Source organism: Tribolium madens, unplaced genomic scaffold, assembly GCF_015345945.1.
Source record: "Tribolium madens isolate multiple individuals breed KSU strain unplaced genomic scaffold, Tmad_KSU_1.1 Scaffold_2;HRSCAF=44;Tcas5.2_LGX, whole genome shotgun sequence".
NCBI lineage: Eukaryota > Metazoa > Arthropoda > Insecta > Coleoptera > Tenebrionidae > Tribolium > Tribolium madens.
Genome location: NW_025400995.1, coordinates 201426 through 219315, shown reverse-complemented (window position 1 = coordinate 219315; position 17890 = coordinate 201426). Strand labels below are relative to the sequence as shown.

Genomic DNA, 17890 nt, shown 5'->3' with positions numbered 1-17890 from the left:
AAAAAAATAAAAAACAATTTTTGTTTAATTTTTTTTATTTATAGCAAATAGCTAATGCAAACTAATGCATGATTGTAAAAAAATAGAAAAAAATAGTGTTTTTTTTTTCATTTTGATGAAGATTAAGCAATATTCAGAAACAATATGTGTAATTGTTCCTTTAATTCATTTGCAAAACTTTGATCAATCGGTCCGAGAAAACGGTTTGATGGATCAATTTAAAAATTTAGAGGGCGCTATGGGGAGTACATTAAGGTGTAAAACCACATAAAAACATCAATTTCCCCATCAATATTTGTAGATTTAATAAAACAATGCAGAAAGTTACTTTTTTTCTCTTTCTTTCAAATGAATGTTTTAGAGTTAAAAACAAAAAGTTTAAAAAAAAATCATTAAAGAATCTTGTAAAACATTTATTTCAGTTTCTGGAACTACTCTTAGATTCTCTGTACGGTTATTGGTTGCTGAGATATCGATGATCAAAAACAAAAGGATCCTTTTTCATTAAAAGTCAGATATTTCAGCGACAAAATGATGTAAGAGAATATAAAAAAAGCACATTAAAGCCGAATGAACAGGCTATCCGGCACATTCATTGATTTAACTAAAAAAAAATCCCAAGTCCGTGGACCAAAAACAAAAACGAAAAAAAATTACAATTTTCATCTCGTGCTATTTCTTACGCTGGCGTGATAACTGTAACACAATTTTTTTTTGTCAAAAGATCTCAAAACTTAAAGCCTTAGAATGGTTTTTTAAAAATCTAGATACGATTATTTTTCGAAAATTACCAAAAAATTAGGAAATATTTTTGTTCCTTTAATTGTTTTGAGTGGTGTATATGGAGATAACACATTTTCATATTGACATTAATTCACATTTTTATGAGAAAAAACATCAACGTCGATAGAGCCTCATTAAACTTATTTTAGTAAGTTAAGTAAATGTCAAAATTGTGTCTCAATAAACGTCGACAGTGACTTATTATTTAACAAATAGTGCCAAAATATGGAGAGTCAAAGCTACTCAAAATTAGATTTAATTAATTAATTTTGTATTTATGGAGAGTGTAACAAAATTATGATGTCGTTCATTAAACAAAAATAAATTTTTCTTACTTGTTAGCTTGGTAGAACCTATCAATAATAATTAAGTTTGCATAACCTTGATTCTCCATATTTTGGCATCATTTCTCTAATAATAAGTCACTGTCGACGTTTATTGAGAAACAATTTTGACATTTTTGATTTCCATAGCAAACTATGTGAAAACGGGTGTGGCTAGTAATAAATTTTCTGTAGTCTTAAAAAAAAGTCCATAACTTGAAAATTATTAAATTTAGGTATAGGGAATGTTAATACAGATCAATGCACAATTTAATTCTCATATATTTAGTAAAATAAAAATTGGGGTATTTCATTTGAAAAAATTCAGTTATAAGTATTTGAATTATTACAAAAGTAACCTTAAAATTTTGGGATATGTTTTTTTTTTCAAAATTTGAAAACACCAAAAAAGGGATCTAAGCTTTCTCTTTCAAACGCCAAAAAAACGAATTGAAAATCCTAAAAAACGGCAGAGTTACCGATTTTTAAAGAGGAAGGTGCAGATCCAAATTTTTTTGAAAAACTCCAAATATTTCAAAAACGGCTAAATTTAAGTATAGGGAAAGCTGATAAAAAATCTCTTAAAATAACCCGGTTAATCCAAAAAAGCAGTAAAAAATATACCTTTCTGTTTAAAATAAGAAAGTTGAGACCGACTTCCGGTATAAGCGGAAGTGCTGCCATCTTGAAAATATTTTCATTTAGGAGGACTTAATGCATTATGGCTATGTACTAATTTTCAAATAAATACGATTATTCGAACTCCCAATACTTCTAATGTGTGGTTTAGACGGAACACCCTGTATAAACATTTCAATCTTTTTTCGAAGAATAAAGACTAAAACCGCTAAAAACGACTCGAATCGGAATTTTTGAATCAAAAATTGAGCAAAATACAAATTTTAGTACACAATAAATAAACTTAATTCAGTGTTATGTAAATCTTCAAAAATGTCAAATTTTGAAAGTTTGGACATTTATTTATCCTTTAAATAATTATTTGTTAGGTTGAAAATAAAATCAAGATTTTTGAAATTATTAAAATTTAAAAAAAAATTCTTGTCGAAAAATCTAAGACGTGATTCTGATTGGTTGATTTTAAAAGACGTAATTGGTTGGCTAAGAATCGAAAAATGACACTCAACTATAACGCATTAAATATTTTTTTACTTTTTATTGGTCTAATAATCGAAAGTGCATGATTAATATTGGCTCTGGGGTTGGCTCCACCCATTATGCAAAATTAGATCCAATTAAAGTAAGATAACTCACACTAAACCCTGATTTGTTATAAAAATTCGATTCAGAATTCAATAATTATTGACGATTTTTTTTTCCAATTAACCACAAAAAAATTATTGTTAGATAAGGGATTATTTCGTTTTTTTTCTCAGTGAATTCGAAAAAAATGCAAATTAAAGATTTTATACGACTTTTAAAAAAAAAATTCGCCTGATTTTCTTGAAGAGTGTGAGCCACATTGCCATTGTCGCGAAATGTCAACAACTGTCAAATTGAATGATCCAACACACTCTTAGTTATTTTTTTTAAACGCTAATTTAGGCACTTTTAGACCTTTTTTCTCTATGAAACTCTACTACTTTGTAGAATTATGATTAAATTTTTGTTTTTTACTTTTACTCAATCTACACCTTTTGCCATTTTCTACTTTTAGTGCTTCCAAATTTTCCAACAATTTCCAGAAAAAAACAATTGTTATCGGCTGACAAAGATTGCTAAATTAACGTTTTTAATGGGTGTGAAAGCGTTCAAGCTATTACGTTTTAGTAAGGTAATAATTTCTTACTGATTTTGTAAAAAAAATTACTTTATTTTTATCAAAAATATTTACTATTTCGAGTCTTCTGCTTAATTGTATGTGTGCAGTTTATGTACAAGTAAATAAAACAAAGACGTATATTTTAAATATTTCTTTAATCAACGCTATTTCTCTACAGAATCGTGTGTAGACTCGTGATCGCTCACGATTACACTTTGATGGGATATGATATTGCCATTTTTACACGTTTTACTATTGCACTAAATTATTCTGGGTGGTAGTGACCGATCGATGGGTTGTGAATAAACTTATTTATACAATACACAGCAGATGGGATTCATAGTAGCGCTCGATTCTGGAAATGTGGATTCTGACAACCCCCGGAACCTGACAAATTAGAGTAAAGTGCAACATCGTGCAAAACATTGTATGTAGTACACACAGTAGCGGGTGCGGCGACAATCTAATTTTATTGAAATTGCACATATTTTAATTTTTTATTTATTTTTTTAATAAGAAAAGAAGGGCCGACAACCCGCTCGAGAACGGCGAGGCGAGTTCTGACTCCGGTAGGTACAAAAAATGTACTTAGGTACCGATCGAAATACTCGCCGCTCCGCGGAGTATTTTTTATGATGCTTTTTGGTGAAGCTCTAACTAAGGACGACGTAAAGAACTAGAAAATAATAAAACGAACGATTACAGAAAAAAACACGTCTGACAAGTGCTGACTAGACTTAAACAACGGTACATGTTGTAGTAAGGCATTTCGTGACCCCAACTCGTCGCCAGGATGAGGCGTTCGACGCTCTAAAACTGATAAGTGATAATAATAATACGTACATGATACTGAACCTATAACGATGTCACAAGCGGCATACAGGGAACAAATTTATTTTTTAACAAAAAAAAAAACATCGCCCGTGTACACCACCCTTACATCTTGCATGCAAATACAAAAAGAAACAAAGCCAACGCTCCGTGTACAGTTAGAGTTAGATTATGTATTCATTTACAGAAAGACCATAGCAAAAGTGATCCCGACATTGCTGGGAATTATATATAAATACTTTTGTCTCGCAATATTTACATAGGAGATTTAACAACCAGTACTATTAAATATGATTCTATTTTCACTGTCACAGACTTTCAATACAAATTTCAAATTTCTACGATGAAAAAGTAACAACATACCATCATCCCCCCATATATGTTAGTAAATATTGTCAAAACTTGCACTCTTACATACGCAGTGTCATTACTTTTTCTTCTTTCAAAAATTATCTTGCTTTTTCTTTTTTCTTCTTCTTTTCATCAGAACAGAAATGCTTTACACTACTACAATATATTACAAGAAATAATTCGTAAAAAATATTTTTGGTACGTAGACTAGGTGCTCTTTTGGGCACTCTGCCAAATTTTATACCTACCCCCGACTTTCAGAATCAACTATTCTTTACACAAAAAATACCGAATAGAAATGGAATTTTGTACATTATTATTAACTAGACTAGTACTGAATACAGACTTTTTCTTTATTGTTTGTGCTAAAATAGAAACTTTTTAGAACTTTTTTACCAAAATATAGCCTCATTTTGATATTTTACATTTTTTGTGAAGAAAGTTCAATTCTCTCTGTATTTGACCTGGATTTAAATAAATCGACAAATTTAATAACAGATCACAGATCAAACCAAATGATCACATGTAGAAAAGTTAAACTCGAATATTTTCTTAAAAACTAATCTATTCTAAACAGAGTCTTGACACCTACAAATAAAAAACAAGTTCGAAATTCTTAGAAATTCTATTCTAACAAAAAAAAAACTCCTTATATTATAATCATATAATTTAACAATTTGTCTGTTCGTATTTACAAGAAAATAAATACTTATCAATAAATAATTTTGAACCAATACAATGACTAGAAAATGAGGTAAAATACAGCCTTTGTTGACCGCAAAGCGTGCTAGCGGAATGTAAAGATGTATGGATTCAAGAGCAATAAAATCAAGTTAATTATAGTCGATCACAAATTTCACAAAACCACATAAAAAATAAATAATAAATTAAATAAATAACAAAATATTAAATAAATTAACACATTTGGTGGATTATTTAACCGAACACAAGATCCTGTCAATGGCCAATGAGATCACTCCAAGTTTCCTGAAGCGTAGAATTGAAGAAAAATTTTTTGTTCGCCGGTCAAATACACAAGTTGTCGGTGGGTCTACACTATTATATCTAAATTCTAGGAACGCCGTCACTGTTAAGTGTCACAGCATCAACAAATGGCGGTCACGGAATGCATGTCACAAGACATCTTCCTGATCGTCGATGTCATTGTCCAAATCTATATCCTGCTCGGGATCGTCTTGCTCCAATCCCGGGGACATTTGTTGGTGGATTATAGTCGTGGAAGATGACTTGGGATCTTCGTCCTTCCACTTGTCCATCGATCTTCTTCGGGCGTTCATAAAAAAGTTGCCAACGGTTGTCGGTTCCAGACCCAATTGCCGAGCTATGGTGACCTGCATCTCCTTCGAAGGCCTTTTCGTTTCCTGGAACGTTCCTAGAATGAAAACGATTCTTTCCAAATTCGGAAATTTACCTTAAAAATAGCCTGCAGAGTACGCCGTTGAAGGTCGGTGAAAACCAATCGGGGCTTCTTGGGAGTGGGTAGCTGATCCGAATTGTTCGAACTCTCCTCTTTCCGTTTGCAACCTGCTCCAAAAAAACACGGAAGGTAATACTCGAGCTGATGGTCAAATAAATATCGTGCTTCTTTTACAAATTAGTCATCTGGTCAATGATTCCTCAATTCATTATCATATCAAGACCAGATGATGTAAATTAAAAAAAGAGTATTGAAGAGAAATATCAAGATACTTACTGCCTCGTTGTGGGATCTGCGCAGCTGTAAGAAAGAGAAAAATAATTTGTATCAATCATAATTGCCATAGAGAAATTGTAACGAAAGATGCATCGGAAGTAATTTTGTTAAAGAACGAATTTTGTGACCCAATCTACCCCATCTAATAAAATTAATTTTGTGTGATTAGGTTTTTCTTGTTAATTAGCAATGTGGCTAATCAAGTTTATATTGAATTTCCTATTGGTCATTAATTCGCGAAACAGAAAATTCGATTTCCTTTCGCTCCTAATTGTCAATCTGACTTGGCCAATGGGACGTTCCAAGATTAACTATATATTTTACGTCCAATTACATCTACCGTTGTCATAATTACAACTTACAACCAACCAGTCGAATACAAACAAACCCAAGAGAAGGACAAAACTCAAATGTAGTAAAAAATAGTATTTTTTGTACATGTATGTATAAGAAAAGATGAGGGGACTCGCTGTCAAAAATTTCGTCTTCATGCATTTTCGTCACTGATGCCCTTTTAATGATTGGGGACGAATATAACAATACACAAAACATGCTACCAATATGGATCATTAAATCCATGCATTTTCTCTGATATTCGACTAACATATAAATTCATGCAAAATTTTTTCGCGTTACATCGAGACAGACAGACAGTAAAACTCACAAGCACGAAGAGGAGGATGGTTTCCTTCGTTTGGGGTTGACTGCCCTCACGTTTACATTGCGCATCTGGCAGTCTGCAATGAAACAAGAGAGAAGTCAACAATGACAACAAAACAATATCAGTCCAAAATCTCTTCTCAATGCACACGACTCCTCTCAAAATTAATAATATAAACAAAGTGTTTAATTTCGCTTTCAAATCAACGGAATTCAATTCATAGTCTGTCTCGATCGGATTTTTAACATTTTTTTTTTTTAACAAAATCGATTTAATCGACGCGATTTATCACTGTTTAAAGCGCAATCGAATTCATCGATAAAAATTTATCATTTCGTCATTTCGTACTGTATGCTTTAAAAGTGTACTAACCCATGCCATTAAAACGGGAAGGGGGGAACTGTACAGGGAAATATCAGCCTGAAGTAAAAATCAATACTTTACCTATAGAAGAGTTTCTACACTACATTTGACTAACCTGAGCTTTATATCGATAAGATTAACATTCTCGATGTATTTTTATCAATAATTATGATTTTTTTTGCCATCATAATGAAATCAAACACGTCTTCTATTAAAAAAAGATTTTATTTCCTTTTTACCCCTTTTAACCCAATTTACAGCTGCCATCAAACATCACGGAAATTTTGTTGACGTTCTTGAAAAAACGAACAAAAACTTTATTAACTCTGCTAAATTAATACGAGCGTAGGATGTACCCAAGATTATCAATTTTCTTTAAAATTCTGTTGAAGAGTTTTTTTTTTTTTTTTAATCAAAACATCAACACAAAAACAAATGACTTTTGCGACTCGAACGTAGAGTATTTATTTGAAATAGTGTATAGGTGTGTGTGTTTTTGAAACGTAATTATTTTAAATAATAATATGATGCGTGTGAAGCCTAGGGAATGCAAGAGAGGTTTTAAACATGGTGTAAAAAAGTAAATAAATGACGGGAAATGGACGGTTTCTTATTTTTAGGCACACGTCGAGTGAATTTTAGAAGGTTTCACTGGTATAATGTTCAGTTTGTTCAAAAAATAAGGGATTAGAATGTATGTAGGTTAGGCTGATAGGCACCTATACTCTTTTTCATATTAATGTGCATCAAGTAGGTTGCAGAAGTCTAAATGCATCTTTAATTTAAAGGCTGATTCACATAAAAAGTGTCATTAATGTCATTCGGAACAAATTTAATCACATCAATATGTTAATTACGTCGTTCATTTTAATTATTTTTTGCTACCTCATATTTATTTGAGAAAATAATTTTTCGGGAAGATTGAGGTTGGGATTGTTTAAAATGATCCCTTTCAACGACTACTTCGATGCACATTAATATAAAAATGACTATATTAGAAATTTAGTCGCGTTGGGCGCTTGATGTGTATGATATGTATACAACCGTTTATTGTACATAGTTTAAAATATAATACAAAAAAACAAGTTCGGTTTTTTTTTGAAGACCGGCTTTTCTTTGCGTTCTGCGACTAACAAAAGAGTTTTAAAAGGCTAAGAAAGAACCCTTTGTAAAAAGTTCAACGTACAACATACGTCATGTCGATGTAGCGCGCTGTAAGTACTCATTCGTAAATACAGGGTCGGTTCGCAATGTTGCATATAGATAGGGTAGATAGGAGTTACAATTGTGTAAGGTGTCACCCGAGGTGTCACCCATTATATATATGGGTGTTGTCGTTAATACAAACCTGCAAGACGTAGGGCGGACATTCTTTGAAATTCCGGTTCTTGTAGCCATTTCCACATCCGTCGGAATGTTTCTCGACCAGATTTTAGTTTCGACCAAGGTTTCGGATTTCGTAATAAATCAGAAAGAGTGCCTTGCGACCTACAAAGTACTCTTTGGGCGAAAATAGCTTGGGGTATACTGTAGCGTTTCAGTTCTGCGCTAATGCGTTGAGCTAACTCTTTGGTGTTGATTTCCTCGACGTCGGCAGCGATGGCAGGTACACTTAGCGCTCCAGTGGAGGCATTCTTTGAAGAGATTTGCATTGCAACAGCGGGTTGTGGTTGTTGCTGTTGTTGTTGTTGTTGTTGTTGTTGAGGTTGCTGTTGTTGTTGTTGTTGTTGAGGTTGCGGTTGTTGTTGTTGTTGTTGTTGTGTTTGTTGTTGAGGTTGTAAACTGAGAACGGGTGGTGAAGGCGAGCAGTCCCGTTGTTGGGGAGCGGCGATTTGAACCAGCGTTGGTGGATGATGTTGGAGGCCTAAACCGTTAAGAGTAGAACTACCAAAACCAGCCACTAGAGTACCATCTGGTGAGTTTAATGAAGCTGACGGCGGACTTAATTGTGGACTTTGTAACGAACGCGCTACTAAATCTCTTTGTTGGGCACCGTAGGGAGAATCGTAACCTGGTGGTGACATACTCTTCTGGGGGGACGGCAATCCATTTTGGCTGTAGGCGCTTTGAGGACTAATTGGACTCGGTTGCTGTTGTAGACCCATACCGGGAGAAGAGTAATTGTGAGGAGGTGTCATACCCATAGTGGGCATAGAATAGGCCGTATTCACGTTTACACCCAAACCTAAGCCTATTCCGAGGCTATTGTTTTGCATAACCGTGAAAGATCCCGTGACATTGCCGGCATGACCGTATGCAAACTTATCGGACATTGTTGAGATCGGGGGTAAGGGTTGAAGCGGAGTAAGGGTGGCATAAGAGGAACTAGGACTGTATCCTGGTGGTGATAATCTTCCATTGACCGAAGTGAGTGTTTGGTAAGTGGGTTCTGGCTGCATTCGAAAATCAGCCGCATCAATCATGTTGGCTACGCTCACCGAAGTCGGTGATAACTTGCCAGGACTAAGAAGTTCAGAATCTCGGGAATCGTCCTGTGGTTGGACTATAACAGACAGGGGGCCTTCGGCCTCTTCCTGTTTTACAAGACGTCTCTCCACCACAGCACGCGACACCAACCTCATGCGGACGGTCTGCGTCTCCATGCCGCCGCCACCAGTCGCATGCGCGCTGCCATCAGAAGAATCGACCGGATCACCCAGTGCCTGCTGCTCGATCATGTCGCCTATATGGTCCATCACGAGGGTTGGCGGCTTATCGAAAAAGCCATGGCTCGGCGTCGCGACGTCGACGTCGTCCCCGGGCTGCCCCCGGGCTACCCCTGGCACCTGCCTTCGTCTCGCCTTACCTCTTCTATCACTACACCACACCACACCACACCACCACCGATGCCACGCACTATCCCCAAACTAAAAACACACTTATTTATTTGTTCACGAGCTCGACCGCTTCGTCACCCTTTTGAAAGGCACAGAAGCCGCGAACCCGACGGCACTGCCACTCATGGTCGCGATCCTCTAGCCTCCTCGCATGCTCACTTCGATTGCCTAGTATGCCTATGCCTACCCGGAGCCCGTACCGATTTTCTCATTGGACTCCGATTTCGATTAGTATCGGTGGGGAAATTGTTACTCGCAGCCGGTCGATAGTGAATTGAATGGGGGAGCGCGCGACGCCAGGTGGTTCTGCGCGCGACCCTCAAACCTACCCTCGTGCTGCGCCCGCCGGCCGCGCGTCGCCCTCCCTTCACCCTAAATCGGGGACGGGGATAGCAACTAGCAACCGACACATAAACGACAAATTCCAAATTCACTCTACAACACACCACATATCCCTCAGTGCCTCTGCCTCTAACAACACCGCACGCAATAACTGATTACAAGAATATGATATCTACCTACAAGTTTCAGGCTTATTATTCACATTCATATTTGCCGATATATAATATATCTTTATTTATAGGTAGTATAAACGCAAAAAAAAAAACGGACTACCCCAAAATACAAACAAATATAGCGACATCTACAACGAACAAATTTAAATTTCCTTCAAAATTTTTAGTTCCTCCTCTCATCATTATTTATTCAAATCCCTCTGCACGAAATAACAAGCGCACCGAGCAATTCAACATTTTAATTATACATTTAATATAAAATTATTGGACTCGACAAATTGTGTCTTCTTATTATTCGTTAAATATTTATAAAGTGGCGACAATACACGTCACGCTATTCTAATCCTTTATTCAAAACTTTTCTTCTCCTTAAAATTATCTTTGAACATTTTTAATCGACAACTTCATTTACCACATTCCAATGTATATCTCCGCCAATGGTTTTATCGTTTCGTTATAACTTATAACAGATTTTACGTCAATAAAATGCCTAGATGTCATTACAGTTTACTGTATTTCAATAAAAACTCGATACTTAAAAAAAAAAAAACAAATTCTGATTTTTTTATTACACATTTTTGAGACGCTTGGAGACTTTGCTTTTATTGATTATTTCATGAAGCTGTTCAGCGCACTTGTTTCAATCTTTATTGATTGACACAATGCAATCGGTTAACAATAAGGAGAATTAAGACAACATTTCGGTAGTCTAAAGTTTATTAAAACGAAAATAAATGTTATAGAATATCACCTATTGAAAAATAAATGATATTTTACAAAGAAGCAGTAGGACTGCTAGCCCTGATGAAATTGGCAATATTCACAGCCATGGAGCATTGCTTGTGAACCAATCACAGTTAAACAATGCGTATTCATAATATTATATTTTATATTAAATGCTGAAATGTAAAGCTACAAACAAAAAATGATTAGGTACACTGCTATCTATATTAGACTATTTGACAAAGTCGCAACGACATATACAGGTCAGTTATGTTGCTTCATTCACTACTAAAATGAACGTAAAAAAGGTCACAATAGAATCCCAAAAAGTTAGGTAAAAAAATTACCGCGTCACAACACAAATGAAAAACAAACAAAATGAGGTACATACAAAACTATAAAATAAAAAACATAAAAAGAATCCTAACAAAATGGTAAAGACTAACAAGACAGAAAAATCTTAACATTCCAATTACAAATCAATTGTTGCTTGTAAATTTCGTGTCTTCTATTATCCTACGACACCAAAACATTTACTAAATCCATAAGAACAAATGACATTATTACAAGTACACCACTGAAAAGATCACCTAACCAGGTCAGAAACCAAAGACGATAAATTATTGTATTTTTGTCCAAATTTGGTAATTAAACAATAGTTAGTTTCACATCACAATGACAAGTAAGTATATTATGATAAATGTATATACATAGTTTACGTATATCTTGTGTAAGATGTTTTATAAATTGGTCAAATAAGGGACTTGTAATGTACTTAAATCTTGTATAAAAATAACAAAAAAAGTATGTGTACGTAACTAATAAATTAGTAAAGCAATAAATAAAAGAAAATATGTACATATTTACAAATATCACTAGATTAAAATTATTTGAAGCACAACTAAACCACAGTGATTTTAATCACAACTTTTTGTTTTTACGAGATCAATTTGCTGAGCACCAAACCACAACTGAAGTAATTATTAAAAAAAAAAATAAATGACTTGGATATAGGAAAAAAGGCAAATGAACACATAAATACAAAATTTACGACTAAAAAACTAATCACACTTTCAGTATACATAAATGACTGACCTGTATACTATATAACACACGTACATCCCAATACAAAAAGGAATAATAGGGTGGCATTTTACTCATATTGGAAATTAGTGAGTGAAACTGCCCAATATAGCATTGCCATAAGCGTATGTCAGAGTATTACAAGAAAACAGTCTTAAACAGTCTGCTAAGTCAGACTTAAGTTTAGAACACTTTAGGATAAACCATACCTGACTAAATAATGGTTTGAAAAACACAAATAAATCACTTCATATTCAATAAGTTGATATTTTCTTGAATACAATGGTTGGGTTGTGGTGCATCAGCAACTTCACTCATTTCGGTATGTAAAATAAAACCGTTAACATCAGCAGCTAATTTAATTTGTTTACTATCACTAGCACTCATTTTTACCGTGGATGCCCTTTTTCTTTTTGTGCTGATAGCCATTTGTATGTCATTACGTTGATACTCCAGTCTTTGATTCGAGCTGAGGATCGCCCCACCGACCTTTCTAGCACCATAAGTGGGTAGAATTGTTGGTTTTGGATGGGATTTATAAAGTTTGATATTTGAGGACGATTCCGGCATCGCGAGGAAGTAGCCATTGGGCGGGGGGCTGTTTGCCGGCTGAGGCGCTTCCACATAGACACTGTTTTCCTTCTGAATAAACTATAAACACAATTACGTTAATAACAATCAGTTTTGGGAGAATGATTTTACAAATACATTTTCTTCATGCGACATTTTAAATTTTTGTTAGTAATAACACACTAGTAGAATCTTGAAACATCTGCCGGCTATCACCTTTGACTCACCTAAGGAATTCTTCAGTGCGATTAAGTCGTATCACAGATAAGTTTAAATTACTTAATCTAGAGTTACAATGGAAAAAGTGGATGCAATTAAATATTCAGATTTGCAAATGCAATAATCTAACTAGAGTATTACATAAGGTTCCTAGTGACTTACTTGAACGGGTGTTACAACAATTATTGGACTGATTGGATTAAGATACAATAGAGGTGAACTTTTAGTAGACAATGTAGTTTCAATAGAGCAATATCCACTTTCCGACTGATTAGAGGGATCGTCACTCTCAACTTCATCATGCAACTCATTCTACAAAATTAAACAAATGAACAAAAATAAAATCAAAAAGCGAGACTCACCTGAGGTAAATCTGTTATAGTGATGCTTGATGAGAGTTGCGGAGTTCCAACAAATTTGGCTACCTCATCACCGGTATCACTTCCATCACAATTAATTGGTTCTGTTTCAATAATAGGAAACATAAATTCGGTTGACGGTTTGGGCTCTATTTGTAGAAGATGAGTGGGAGAACGACGTCGTGTATCTTTCTCCTTCGCTGCTTTCTTTTCAGCAATAAGCACATGGATGTTCTTACTACGACCAGGCACAGATTTTCTTAACTGAATCTGTAATGAATAAAACGTAAAATTTGTAAAAAATTGTGAAAATTGTACTTTATGATTAGAACAAGTGATAGATCTCGTGCAGGGTCCCTTGAGGCCGTCCACGACGCCGCAATGAATATCAGGGTCATATTCCCTAAGGGTTTTAGTACTCTTCTTGGACTTTTTATAGCGGATGTTGGCGGATTCTTCTGGGGGACCTTCGTGTAGGAGCGATGGGGGCAGAGGAGGAGGCGGTGGCGTTGGGGGTGAAGCGCTTGGGGAAGGTTCTATTTCGTTTATTTTTGGTGTAACTATGGGTTCCGGAAGTGGAAGAACATCGGGAGCGAGTCGTGACACCTGAGGAGGGGAGATGTCGGAAAATTTTGAAAGCACCGGAGGTCCAAGTGTTTCCTTCTAGAAAAAAAACAAAAACAAATTAAAAATGTATTATTAAGTACTGATTATTATTATTACTTTGAAGAGGGGTGGGAGAGGCACTGATGATGCTTGAAGTTTCTTTTTGCTTTTGACTTTCTTTTTCAGCTGTTGAGACTGGATTTTGTTTTTGCCAGGACAGTGTTCCTTATGGTTGGCGACGACTTGCGGATTGAAAACTTGCTCGCAGACTCCACAAGTGCTGAAAATTCGGTCTTCCATTTTGGGGTGGCTGCCATAAAGGGATATGTATTCCCGTTGAAGAGAACATACTGTTTTTTGGATTCCATGGTTGTTGTCTTCACCTATTTCCTCAAAGACTAAGTTGGACAGTTCATGTGTTTGGCTTTAAATTATTTAACTCACCTGATGAAATATCTACGTGGTCGAGAAACTCCCAACGTAAAACATTCTCGAGGGTGCTTTCAAAGTAGTTGTCCATTTTAATTTTCTTAAATTACACTATTTATTAACATAACTATAAACAATGTGTAACGGCGAACTATTAGAAAATTAACCTCAAAATCCCGACTTATAAAAATAGAAAAATTTGAGCGAATTCTTTCCCACAAACGAAATTACTTATAAAAACGAATTAATTTATTCTCTTGCACCAACATCTCAGACCGGTCATCTTTAAAGGCATCTGTCCCCCAAGAAACTAAACATGTTGTCGATATTTTTAACAAATTTATTTAACCCAAACCTTACCCGCTAAAATATTTTATTTCTGTAATTTTATTTTATAATTTGAATTTTATTAACTCTCAAAGATTTGCTAGCCTTCTGTCATTTTCTTTTCGGTCATTACTACGTTTACATAAACGAAAACGACAAGAAACAACAATCGACAAAGTAGGAGTAGTAGGACACTGTAATTTGTAATCGCAACTGTGGCCATCTAACGACAATCTTTAATTTTTTTCAAACTTACAAGACTGATCACCAGAGGGCCAACAATTTAAATCAAATTCAGTATTCGAACCATCATATTCTAATTAACTGACAGTCAAATCATTTTATCTTATCTGCAAAGTCACAAACAAATTTAAATCATATTAGAAATCTTCAAAAATAACGATTCTCTGAATTTGTGAAACAAAACCAATTAAAATAAATAATAGAAATTTTCTTACATGACTAACTTTTGAGTCAATATAGGTACATAAACTGTCAAAAAGTTATAAAAGTTTTATACATTGCTGTACTGACCTTTATACGAACATATTGTCAGTAGTAGATACTTATATTTGTTTCTGACCAAAAAATCAAACATTTTTGATAGAACGTTTTTTACATTTCCAAAGATCTTAAAGCCTCAAAAAAAGTGCATAAAACGTTATTGGGTTAAGTTTAAAAAATTATAAATTTTTTGAATTTTTGAAGGTGAGCGGTAGTAAAATAGTAAAAATTCCTCTAATCTTTTGACGTTATAGTCGGATTTAAATTTTCGATATTTTTGACTTTATCACAAATTTTCTCGATAACTATTTATCGTAGAGCACTGAAATTTTTAATATATGATAGAAAATTCAGTTTTCTATCCAACGGTACAACAAATATAAGGGGTTATCTCTAATAAGTCCGGAGTGATTGCCATTAGACAGCTCCGGGTGCCAATCGACCAAAATCTCGACAAAAATCAAAAAAATGTTTATCTTTAAAATTGATCTATTTTACGTTTTTTACATTTCTAGAAGTCTTAAGGACTCAAATAAGTGCATAAAACGACATTGGGTCAAGTTTCAAAAATTTCGAATTTTTTGAATTTTTGAAGATGAGCGGTAGTAAAATCGTAAAAATAGTCAATTTACCTTAAGTTGTAAAAACGCTTGAAATACTCTACGGTACATAGTTTTTGAGATATTATTGAGTAATAAAGTTAAGAAGCTAGAAGCATTAGCACTACTTACCTATAACTTATAACAAATGGAATATTAATGACGAATCAACTGCTTTATACATGTGTCAGAAATGTGTGCAATGCGAATTGTCTTAGTAGTCGGAAAATTTGTAATGTAATATTTAAGTTTTTTTAATTTTTCAGTATATAAACACTTTTAATTTTTTTTAAATATGCTTTATGATGCTAGAAGAATCCATTAATCATACTGTAAGTTGTGGAAGCAAGTCTTCTCCCTGTATTCTTTAGAAGTAATATAAATAACACTATATTACGTCATCAATGTTCTTATTTATTTATAACTGAACAGTTATACTTTATTACAAGATTTATTTAAAATAACTATATTATATTATAATTTTAGTAGTCGAATTGAAAAGTCGATAACAAGTCGTATTTACATTTCAAATTTATAATTTTAATGCGATTATATCGGCATTATGTAAATATCGATATCTTCGAAAATATCAATATATTCATTGTAGGATAATATTTCAAGATTCAGGCAACAAAAATTTTACGCATAATTTTACTGTAGGTACCTACATATTAATACTGATCATTAAGTCAATCATCATACGTGTTATATATTACTTAATTAACTTATTTTGAAATTTATGAAGTAGACTTTAAGCAGGTAGATAGTTAAAGAGATCTGGCGTTTTAAACGACTGATTCATTGCTCAAAAATATTCTAAATATGTATTTACTTATAGCTATCAGGGATAAAGTTGCTTTGGCATATTTTATATCCCGTATACTAAACATAAAATGTTATAACTGTTCTAAATTTAATGTTTAATTTTATACCTTCTACACTTTTTATGTCAATTCTAATTGAACTAGGCTTTGCTAAGTGAAACTTAACACCTAGCTTAACACTATAACCGAAAATGTGTTCTCTAAAATTTCAGGTTTTACCACGTTACATTTGCCGTTTTTCAAAGCCAATTTCCGTTATAAATTTTTCCATTTGCGTTATCTTGCAAATCGATATAATTCTTGGAACAACAAAATATCAAAAACAATTCATTTTTACGGAGCATAGTTACAATCATTCTAAAAGAAGGAATGTATTAATAGTGCAAATATACCTACGTTGAAAGTGTTTATTTATAACATCCACGTAATGCATTTGTTCCTGTTCAAAGTTTTAATTTGAATACAACAAGAGTCAAGTTGTAATGCAATAAAATTGCTTTATTGAGTGGAACTAATTGATATACATATCATTAGTGTAGTTATAAGTGAAACATTAATTTTAATCAAAGAGTTGATGTAACTAACCAGCAGCTTGTCTCATCTTCTATCAAGTGTAACGATTCCGATAATTCAATTAAAAATAGTTTGTGACGAACGCCAGTGTGCTGGGTAAACGCTTGTACTTTGTTTTCTACATAATTATAATAATAACAATAAAATAAAAGAGAAAAGTAAATAAACTGCAAGTGAAAAAATAAAAGTCTTAGTCTCATGAGTGAGAATAATCGGTTAGTTATTTACCAATAAACTAAGCGATCTGTTAAAAGAACGTCGGTAAAGAACAGACTGTAAACGTAATCAAATATGTACTTTTCATGATTGCAAATAAAAAATAAGAGATGGAAACTGAAACCGTCCAGTCTGGTTGTCTGACCATCTTTAACAGAGATAATCATAAGTTATGATTCGAAAAACGCCTTTGGCATATTCACTGATTCTATAAAATGCGCTAAAATACCAAATTAACTTTCAGATTTTATTTGTCTTTAGATCACTTTTTTAAGCATTCTTTATTTAATACCGACCTTTTCGAACACGGCTACTTGAACCATAAAAATACCAACAACACTAATAAATTGTTATTAGTTCGTTTCACCTATGCTAAATAAAGTTGCAGCGACGGATTGCAACAAAAGTATTTTTTCTATAATTCTAAAAAAAGTTATTTTTTCCTAATCCTATCCTAATTTCAGAAAAAAAGTGGAAAGTTAAAAGTTGATTTATTCTTGTTTGTAATAGAATATTTATAAAATGATGCAAAACAACCCGTTTATCCTCTGTACTTCATCATGATTCAGTATTTATAAATGTTTGGGGATCAAGTTAGCTATAAAATTTGAATGCAGTTGATGGTTATTTTTTTTTAATCCTAAAACATTATGTATACTTATGTATAAGTAAGTTTAATTTAATGATGTTTTAACTATAT

General features: G+C 33.6%; 2 protein-coding genes across 9 annotated transcripts; both read right to left on the bottom strand.

Annotated features, from left to right (window-relative positions):
- Nucleotides 1-3051: 3051 nt before the first annotated feature.
- LOC123006268 (homeobox protein onecut-like) lies at nt 3052-9893 on the bottom strand. 4 transcript variants are annotated; one of them, XM_044400629.1, is made up of 5 exons: nt 8155-9893; nt 6447-6519; nt 5783-5806; nt 5501-5616; nt 5311-5450 (listed from the first exon to the last, which is right to left on the bottom strand). In XM_044400629.1, the coding sequence occupies exons 1-4, from the start codon at nt 9500-9502 to the stop codon at nt 5502-5504; spliced, it is 1560 nt and encodes a 519-aa protein (XP_044256564.1). In that variant the 5' UTR covers nt 9503-9893; the 3' UTR covers nt 5311-5450; nt 5501. The 4 variants fall into 4 exon arrangements, with proteins under 4 accessions (XP_044256562.1, XP_044256563.1, XP_044256564.1 ...); XM_044400630.1 differs by having other exon boundaries at nt 5501-5613; XM_044400627.1 differs by lacking the exon at nt 6447-6519 and having other exon boundaries at nt 3052-5450.
- Nucleotides 9894-11086: 1193 nt separating this feature from the next.
- Nucleotides 11087-14642, bottom strand: LOC123006238. Of its 5 annotated transcripts, none has more exons than XM_044400558.1 (7): nt 14508-14628; nt 14163-14442; nt 13836-14116; nt 13431-13775; nt 13116-13382; nt 12916-13065; nt 11087-12615 (listed from the first exon to the last, which is right to left on the bottom strand). In XM_044400558.1, the coding sequence occupies exons 2-7, from the start codon at nt 14236-14238 to the stop codon at nt 12208-12210; spliced, it is 1527 nt and encodes a 508-aa protein (XP_044256493.1). In that variant the 5' UTR covers nt 14239-14442; nt 14508-14628; the 3' UTR covers nt 11087-12207. The 5 variants fall into 5 exon arrangements, with proteins under 5 accessions (XP_044256493.1, XP_044256492.1, XP_044256494.1 ...); XM_044400557.1 differs by having other exon boundaries at nt 14163-14457; nt 14508-14621; XM_044400559.1 differs by having other exon boundaries at nt 14163-14247; nt 14508-14605.
- Nucleotides 14643-17890: the final 3248 nt, after the last annotated feature.

Coding starts and splice junctions, on each gene's coding strand:
- LOC123006268 (XM_044400627.1), bottom strand. CDS start 9,502: ATGGACCATATAGGCGACATGATCGAGCAGCAGGCACTGGGTGATCCG. Junction 5,807..8,154: donor GTCCGCCCTACGTCTTGCAG/GTTTGTATTAAC, acceptor TCTTTCTTACAG/CTGCGCAGATCCCACAACGA. Junction 5,617..5,782: donor GCAGATCCCACAACGAGGCA/GTAAGTATCTTG, acceptor GTTTTTTTGGAG/CAGGTTGCAAACGGAAAGAG.
- LOC123006238 (XM_044400558.1), bottom strand. CDS start 14,238: ATGGACAACTACTTTGAAAGCACCCTCGAGAATGTTTTACGTTGGGAG. Junction 14,117..14,162: donor CCACGTAGATATTTCATCAG/GTGAGTTAAATA, acceptor TGTCCAACTTAG/TCTTTGAGGAAATAGGTGAA. Junction 12,616..12,915: donor TTGTTGTAACACCCGTTCAA/GTAAGTCACTAG, acceptor TTGTGTTTATAG/TTTATTCAGAAGGAAAACAG.